At 36.9% G+C, this 9,794-nt stretch overlaps 1 protein-coding gene across 1 annotated transcript in view; it reads right to left on the bottom strand.

Annotated features, from left to right (window-relative positions):
- Window positions 1-9,794, bottom strand: part of NUP62CL (nucleoporin 62 C-terminal like) — a 42,072-nt gene that overhangs the window by 27,633 nt on the left and 4,645 nt on the right. The window contains exons 2-5 of the mRNA XM_077745757.1: window positions 9,126-9,285; window positions 1,381-1,531; window positions 1,075-1,124; window positions 803-937 (exon numbers count right to left, since the gene is read on the bottom strand). Coding sequence (XP_077601883.1) covers window positions 803-937; window positions 1,075-1,124; window positions 1,381-1,531; window positions 9,126-9,285 — 496 coding nt within the window. The remainder of the gene's footprint in view (window positions 1-802; window positions 938-1,074; window positions 1,125-1,380; window positions 1,532-9,125; window positions 9,286-9,794) is intronic.

The raw sequence follows: 9,794 nt of genomic DNA on the forward strand, positions 1-9,794 counted from the left end.
AAAGGGTGAAAGACAAAATCAGAAACAGAACTAGGGTCCATATAGATTAGCTGTACTTACCATATTTAATGCACCTACAAAAAAGTTAATTTGTAAGCCCTTAGAAAATAAGGTCAGTCTTAACTCACTAATAATCCACTACTAAAGGAAGTCTGATTTGGTTTCAGTCTGGTTTATGTAGCACATTCAGACAAGTTTTCCTAACACTTATTATTTGGCCTTATTACCAAAGTCACAGAGAGATAAAGTTACAGTGGGAACACTGGTAATGTGATCAACAAAAAGAGTGAATCACACACAAAATATATTTAGCCCAAGACACTGACAAAAATCATTCAATTTTTGAAAGCTATGCAGCCTGCCCCCAGATTAACAAATTGCCTTTAAGATAGCCAATGATTTATCACTGAAGCAACTGCATGAACATTAGGTTTAAGAGTCAATAGAAACAGAAGACCATAAATATCCCCCAATACTATGACACCACACACATAAAACTGGTATTTCTAGTTTAAGAACAAATTTGACAAATAGAAAAATTTTACCATGCTCATGTATAAGCTTGAGATTAATAAGTGTATACAATGCTATAAAACAAAACTGCCAGAATGACTACTTCATTTTCAAGCATCGTGAAAAGATAAACAGAAAACAGTCAAAGAAGTTGATAAATGGCAACTACAAGAACTTGTCCTTTCCTATGAATTTTTATTCCCTGCCTTTCAATTCTATTTTTTCCCCTTGTTTTTTTTTCTGTAGCTAAGTTTTTGCCCCATTCCTTGATCTTTATTCAGTTACTTACGTCTTCCTAGGCTCCTCATCTTCATGCTCCAGATACGTAGACTCACTCTGGTCCTTCACAAACTCCTCTAAAGGGGTCAAGAGATCTTCTAGTTCCTTCTGCTGTGACAGGATAAAATCCAATTCTTGCTCCAGCCTGAAAAAAAAGTCAATGGAAGGGCTGATGAAAGGAATTGAGAGTGGCAAAATAAAGTTGAAAAACTACAGCAAGGGGGAAAAATGGACAAAGAAATCGATCTTTAATCTTTCAATCTAGAGAGTCTAAGGTTCTACCTTTTGTGATCCAGTTTCACCTTTTCCACTTCTCCATGCAAAGTAGTAATCTACAAAGGAAAATAAGCTACAATAATGCAAATATTTGAATTTATATTGTAATTTTAAAGCAATATTAATTTTCTTATCCACACTTCAAATATGGGCAATTTACTAATTCAGGGCATTCATTACATAGGGAAAAGATCTGTAAGTTGAACATCAAATAGTGGAATAGAAAATTACCACAAAACACAGGTCTATGCTCTTGTGTTGATCTGGAAATATCTGTACAATACACATAGATTAATAAGACCATCTTCTTACCTTCTCACCATTCTCAATCAGTGTACGGTCCCAAGCATTGACCTGAGTGGCGTGGTGAAGAAAGTACTTCTCTTGATCCTCTAAATCAAGGCTCCATTTGTTTACCAGACCCTCCAGCTGACCATATGTCATCACAGGAGTTACGATTGCACTAAAAAAGAGGGTGCAAAGGGCAACAGGTGTGCTGTTTCAAAGGAGAACATCCACCCCAATGTTTATAGCATCGCTATCAACAACAGCCAAAGTATGTAAAGAGCCCAAATGTCCATCAACAGATGAATGGATAAAGAAGATGTGGTGTATATAGATACAATGGTGTATTACTCGGCATGTATGTATACACACACCACATCTTCTTTATCCATCTATCTACACACAATGGAGTATTACTTGCCACTCAAAAAGAATGAAATCTTGCCATCTGCAACAACGTGGATAGAACTAGAGGGTATTATGCTAAGCGAAATCAAAGAAAGACAAATATCATGTGACTTCACTCATACATGGAAATTAAGATACAAAACAGATGATCATAAGGGAAGGGAAGCAAAAATGATATAAAAACAGGGAGGGAAACAAAAACATAAGAGACTCTTAAGTGTAGAGAACAAACTGAGGGTTGCTGGAGGGGTTGTGGAAGGGGGGGATGAGCTAAATGGGCAAGGGACTTTAAGGAAGACACTTGTTGGGATGAGCACTGACTGTTATATGTAGGGGATGAATCACTGGATTCTACTCCTGAAATCACTATTGCACTATANTTCAGACCTGATCCCTAACAAAACCAGCAGCATAGCTGGTAACAATTATTTTAAAAACAACCATTCAAAATATTTGGGAATTATCCTAGAGGAATATGGCAAATTAAAAAAGCTCTATTAAGAAATGTACTAAATCTCAGTAAGAATAGCTGAAGGCTGTGCCACACTTGCTTCCTTCTTTCCCCCTCAGCTCAGGATGATGCAAGCTCCCTTCTGGGTGCATGTGGCCAGAGACAGGACTCCCTTTCCCCACAGTTCTGAATCAAAATGATCCATTTCCAGTCTAAGTAGTATCCACAAAACAGAGTAGGGAGCTGATCTTCCATCCTCCATGGGGCAGAACCAAAAAGAACTGTGATTCCCCTGCGTAGTGGTATCAAACAGGCTAAGCAGGTAGCTGAGTTTCCATCCTGTGACTGGCGGAACCAGGCAATGCCCTAATTCCTCTGCTGGGGCAGTGTCATCAGGGCTGAGCAGAGAGGTTATCATCAATTCTCTGCTTGGCAGAGGCAGCTAGTGTTCTATTTCCTCTACCAGGGTCCTGTCAACAAGGCCAGTGACAAGCTGAATCTAAATACCCACCCAGCAGCATCAAGACGTAATAAAGATGGGGTTAGTTACTGTTAGGCTTCCCCACTTGTTGCTAGTGTTAGTGGGACCCAATGAGGGGCTAACCTCTACGCCCACCTGGCATCACTGAGACTGAACAAAGTAATGCTGGGTCAGTGAGGCCCAGTAGGGAACTAAGCTTCCATACCAACCCATGGCATCAAGAGGCTGAATGAAGTTGTAAGACAGAATAGTTGATATCCTGCTTCCTCACTCCTTTTGTATCAGTGACACCCAAAAGGAAGGTGAAATTCTGGCTCCAACCTGCAGCACCTAAGTGTATGAGTTAGTCCCCACTTCCTCTTATTCTGGGGTCCCAGGGACCCAGCTGAGAGCTGAGCTTACGTCCCCACTTGAGGCAATGAAGTGGTGGGACCCATTGCCCCACTTTCATGGGGACTGAGTCAGCAGGGCTGAGGGGATAGCTGAACTTCTACACCACTCATGTGCATTGAGGCGGCATGAGTCAGCACCTCACTTTCACTGGGGTGGTGTGGGTAGGGTCTATTAGGAAGCTAAAGATACAAACACAGCCAATCCTTGCACTAGACCCCAACAAAATGATTGCCTGATTGAAAAATAATTAAAATAGAACCTAGACTCTCCTAACATAATAGACCTAATGTCCAGGATGCAACTGAAAATGATCTGTCCTGCCAAGTACCAGGAAAACCATGACTCAAAAGAGAAAAGACAGTCCACAGGCACCTATATTGAGAGGTGTCAGATGTTAGCATTCTCTGAAAAGAATTGTAAAGCAACCATCAAGAAATGCTCCAAACAAGCAATTATGAATTCTCTAGAAACAAAAGAAAAAGAGAAAATCTCAGCAAAGAAACTGAAGTTATAAAAAAGCAACTGAATGGAAATTATAGAACTGAAAAAAGGAAATAAAAAGCTCACGTGAAGGGTTTAATACTAGAGTGAAGATGGCCAAGGATAGAATCAGCACACTTGAGAGTAGATCAATAGAATTTACAGAATAGCAAAGAGAAGAGACACCAAAAAATGAAAAAAAAATCTAAAGAACCCAGAGGACAATAATAAAAGTGGTAACATTCGTATCATATCACCCATCTGGAGTGTGATAGATTAGAGGAAAAGAAAGAATGGGATTGAAAAAGTATTCTGAAAAATAAAGGTAAAAACTCCCCAAATTTGGCAAATGATTTAAATCTACAGATTCAAGATGCTGATCAAACCCCAAACAGAATAATTCAAAGAAACGTGCACTAAGACACCTAATACTTAAATTTCTGAAAACTAAAGAATGAAAAAAATCTTTAAGGTAGCCAGAGAGAAACAACACATTACTCAAAAGGTAATACCAATTCAAATGACAGATTTCTCATCTTAAACCATGGAGACTAAAAGGAAGTGTCACAACATTTTTCAAGTACATAAAGAAAAAAAATCTGTTGACCACAACTTCTCTAGCTGGTAAAAATATCCTTCAGAAATGAAGGGAAAATAGATATTTCCTTGCAACATTTTTTGTTGGTGGCAAACCTACCTTGAAAATTGGCTCAACTGGGGGCACCTGGTGGTTCAGTCAGTTTAGCATCTGAGTCAGTTCGGGTCATGATCTCACAGTTTGTGAGTTTGAGCCCCACATCAACTCTGTGCTGACAATGCAGAGCCTGTTTGGGATTCTCTCCTCTCTCTCTGCCCCTTCCCCACTCGTGCTTTCTCTCTCTCTCAAAAAAAAAAAAAAAAAAAAAAAAAAAAAACTTTGGAAAANCATGAAGGAAAAAATGTCATAATGAACAAAAAGTGTAAATATAATAGACTATCCTACTTCTCATGAGTTTTTAAAATCATATTTTATGGCTGAAGTAAAAAGTATAACATCACAGAATGCAGTGTTCAATGTACATGGAGGAAATAATTGAGACAATTAAACTTAAAATGTAAGAGTAAAGGGAGCTACATGGAATTACCAAAGTGGTAAAATGTCAACATGACTAGATGATTTTAAGTTACTTATGTATACTGTAACACTTAGAGCAATTACTGAGAAAATTAGAGAAAGCAATATACTCAGAAACACTATAAAAATAGAACAAGGGGTGCCCGCCCGGTGGCTCAGTTGGTTAGTGTCTGACTTTGGCTCAGGTCATGATCTCATGGTTCATGAGTTCGAGCCCACGTCGGGCTCTGTGCTGACAGCTCAGAGCCTGGAGCCTGCTTTGGATCCTGTGTCTCCTTCTCTCTCTACCCCTCCTCCAATCATGTTCTGTCTGTCTGTGTCTCTCTCTCAAAAATAAATAAACATTAAAAAAAATAGAACAAAATGGAACCCTAAAAAAGGTCTTAATATCCCACAGGGAAATTACAAACAAACAAAAACAAAAACAGAAGTAGCAAACAAAAAACAAATAGTAAAATGGCAAAGGTAAGCCCAAACATATCAATAATTACCTTAAGTGTAAATGTGCTAAATATACCAACTAAAAGGCAGAAATAGAGTGGATAAAAATTATGACCCATCAATGTGCTATCTACAAGAAACTCACTTCAAATACAAAGACACAAATAGGCTGAAAGTAAAATGATGGAAAAAGATGTACATGNTAACAGATAAAATCAATTTTAGCACAGAGAAAATGACCAAAGAGGGACACTGCATAATGAGAAAGGAATCAAAGCACCAGGGAAGGCCAACAACCCTAAATGTGTAAGGCAACCAAAGAGCAGAACCTCAAAACACACAAAAGCAAAACTGATAGAGCTAACGGGAAAAACAGACAAATCCACATTTCTAGTTGAGGACTTCAAAAAGCCACTCTCCAAGACTGAAAGAAACAATAGAGAGGAAAGCTGCAAGGATACAAATCTGAAAATACAACAAAAGCAGGATCTAATCATCATATATAAAACACTCTACCCAAGAGCAGAAAACACAACTTCCAGACGCCCGTGAAACATTCACCAAGAAAGACTAGATCTTCAGGGTGTCTGGGTGGCTCAGTTGGTTAAGCATCTGACTCTTGGTTTCAGCTCAGGTCATGATCTTGTGGTTCAGGAGTTTGACAATATGGAGCCTGCTTGGGATTCTCTCTCCCCATCTCTCTCTGCCCCTCCTCCCATGTGCTATCTCTCTCAAAATAAACATTAAAAAAGAAAGACTGTATCTGCATCATAAAACAAACCTGAACAACTATAAAAGGACTCAAGTCATACAGAGAGAGCATGCTCTCCAACTATAATGAAATCAAAACTAGAAATCGATATAGAAAGAAAATAAGATCTCCAAGCACTTGGAAATTAAACAACATACTTCTAAATAATCTATGGGCCAAAGAGGAATTCACAAAGGTAATCTGGAAAGTAGACAGAATTGAATGAAAATAAAAATAAAACATAATAGGATATGTGGTACACAGCTAATGCAATGGTGAGGTAAATGTTTAGGGCATTTAATGCTTACATTAGGAAAAAAGAAAGGTCTCAAATCAATAATCTATGTTCCTTACTCAAGAAACTAGAAAAAGAGCAATAGGAACTCACCACAATCAGAAAGAAAGAAATAATAAATAGTAGATATCAATGAAACTGGCAATGAAAACAATAAAGATTAATCAATCAATAAAACAAAAGCTACTTCTTTTTTTAATTAAAAAATTGTTTTAACATTTTTATTTATTTTTGAGAGACAGAGAGAGAGATAGAGAGAGAGACAGACAGACAGACAGACCATGAGCAGGGGAGTGGGCAAAAGAGAGAGGGAGACACAGAATCTGAAGCAGGCTCCAGGTTCTGAGCTGTCAGCACAGAGCCCAACACAGCTGTGAACTGCAAGATCATGACCTGAGCCACAGTTGGATGCTTAACTGACTAAGCCACCCATGTGCCCCAAAAGCTACTTCTTTGGGAAAAGATGAATAAAATTGATAAAAGAAAGGTACAGATCACCAACATAAGAATTGAAAAAGCTATTAAAAGCACAAGAAGGAAATACTACAAACAACTTTATACTCACAAATTTGACAACTTAGAAAAACAGACCAATTCCTTGAAAACCAAACACTACTAAAACTCATGAAAGATGAACACATAACCTGAATAGTCCTAGAAACATTAAATAAATTAATTTGTAATTTAAAAGATCTCGAAAAGGAAGTATCTAGACCCAGAGGTTTCACTAAAGAATTCTGCCAAACATTTAACAAACACAATCTGTTACACAATTTTACATAATTCCTTCCATAAAACAGAAGATACTTCTCAGATCATTTTATGTAGCTAGTATTATCCACATATCAAAACCAAAGACAGAATAAAAAATGAAAGAAAACAAAACTATACACCAATATCTCTCATGAATGAAGACAGAAAAGTCTTCAAGCAAAATACTAGCAAACTAATCCAGAAAAGTATAAAAAAATCATACACCATGACCAAGTGGGATTTATCCTATGCTTGTAAGGCTGGTTCAACATTTGAAAATCAACCAACATAATTCACCATATCATTATGCTAAAGAAGAAAAATCTTAAAATATTGTATCAATTGAGGCAGAGAAAACATTTGACACAAATATGTCCAATTGATTTTTGACAAAGGTGTAAAAGCAATTCAGCAGAGGAAGTTGAAGACTCCCTTTCAACAAATGATGTTGGAAAAATCAGACATCCACAAACAAACAAAAAAAAAATGAATCTTACTCTAAACCTCACACTTATTCAAAAATTAACGCAAAATGGATCCTGATTTAAATGTAAAATGTAAAACTGTAAAACCTTTATAAAAAATTGAGAATCTTTGGGATCTAAGGTTAGGCAAAGAGCTCTTAAACTTAATATTAAAACATGGTCCATTCAATAAGTTTTTGTTTAGCAAAACACCCAGTTAAAAAGATGGAAAAGACAAGTTACAGAGTTAGAGAAAATATTTATAAACTACATATCTGAAAAAAAAACTGAATGTAGAATGTAAAAAACTCTCAACACTTGAAATTAAAAAAAGAAATCCAAGTAGAAAATGGAAAAAAGACATGATATGAACAGACATGTCACCAAAGACGATATGCATATGCAGATAGCAGAAAAACACATGAAGAGATGCTCAACATCATTAGTCATCAGGGAAATGCAAATTAAAACCACAATGAGATATCATGTCACATTTATTAGAAGGCCTAAAATAAAAAACAGTGACAACACCAGATCCTGCTGAGAATGCAGACAAGCTAGAACCCTTGTACATTGCTGTTCGGTGTGTAAGATGGCACAGCCACTCCGGAAAAGAACTTATTTATATTAAAAAAAATAAACACACAATGACCACACCACTTAGTAACTGCATTCTGGGCACTGATCCCAGAGAAATGAGACTTACACTCACAAGAAAAAACCTGTACACAAATGTTCCCCACAGCTTTATTCATAACTGCCAGAAACTGGAAACAACCTAGATGTCCATCAACAAGTGAATAAATTATAGTTCATCCACAATACTATGGACTACTTCTCAGAAATAAAAAGGAACAAAGTACTGATGCACATGACAGCCTTACCTCAAGGAATAATGTCTAGAAAAACAAAACAATCCTTAAAGATCTCATAATATACGATTCATTTGTATAACATTTCTTTAAATGTCAAGGTTATAGAAATGGAGAACAGATTCCTTGTTGCACAGGATCAGGAAAAGGAGGGGATGGTAGTGAGTGTGGCTATAAAAGGGCAACAGGAAGGATCCTTGTGCTGATGGAACTGTTCTATATCTTAACTATATCAATGTCAGTATCTTGGATGTGATACTGTACTCTAGCATAGCAAGATGTTATTATCAGGGGATACTGGGTAAAGGACACAGAATTTTTTGTGTTCTTGCTTAGAAGTACATGTGAATCTACAATGGTCTCAAAATAAAAACCTAATGAAAAAAACCCAAACAATTAGAGACGGACATGGTACAGATTCTAAGATCATAGGCTATGGAGCTCAACTGGCTGAATTTTAATCCTGGTTCAACCATTATTAAGTGTACAACCAGGGGCAGATTATAAAATCTGTATGTGCTCCAGTGTTCTCATCTGTAAAATGGGAACAAAATATTGCCTACCTCATAGGGTTACTGGGAAGATTAAATGATGTTTGTAAAGCGTTGTCACATTGCTAAATATTTAGTAATTGCACAACAAATGTTAGCTACTATTAGTAATAGTAATAATAGTATCATAAAGGTAATAAGACAAAGGCATGCTATTAATTGTTCAATTTACTAAGTTACAGAAATCCTTTATCTGCTCCTTTGACTGAGTCAATTACCGAACATTCAAACGCTATTTTACAGCTATACAAGCAAATTATACTTTGTACATGATAAATAAAAAGAAATTCACGCAAATTTTCAAATAAACATGCTTACTTAACAGTCGAAGTAAAAGGTACGGAATTAATACCGACTGGAACAATGCTATTAATCCCAGCTGATGCCAGTGATCTTAGATTCAAGGCAAAGCCACTGGGAGTTGTGGTAGTAGTCGTGGTAGTGGTGACAGTGGTGGTGGTCGTCGTTGATGTTGTAGCTGGAAAATAAAATGTGTGTTAGCAAGAAATGAGAGACTTATTTAGTCCTTGATCATTCAGGATAAAAACTATAGGAGCATTTAAAAAATTTAATATTTTTAGTCCTTTCTGCCCGTGGACGCCGCCGAGTAAGCATCGATAAAGTCTCCCCTCCCACCGCCGTCATGTCTAAGTCAGAGTCTCCCAAAGAGCCTGAACAGCTGCGGAAGCTTTTCATCGGAGGTTTGAGCTTTGAAACAACCGATGAGAGTCTGAGGAGCCATTTTGAGCAANTAGAAACATTTTTTAAAATGTGAATTTGAACTCAAAGTTGTATGCATTTGCACTTAACACTGTTGTAATATGAAGTGATATATAGCAGGCCAGATAGCTGGATTAACTCTTCTGCCAAAAATTAAAAATCCTAGATATATTTGTAGAAAAATAAAATTTACAACTGAACCAGACCTGTAACCATTAAAGAAGTTGAATCAATCCTCAAACTTTTTCTCATAAAAAAACTTTCAGA

The sequence above is a fragment of the Crocuta crocuta genome, unplaced genomic scaffold, assembly GCF_008692635.1.
Source record: "Crocuta crocuta isolate KB4526 unplaced genomic scaffold, BGI_CrCroc_1.0 scaffold1061, whole genome shotgun sequence".
Classification (NCBI taxonomy): domain Eukaryota; kingdom Metazoa; phylum Chordata; class Mammalia; order Carnivora; family Hyaenidae; genus Crocuta; species Crocuta crocuta.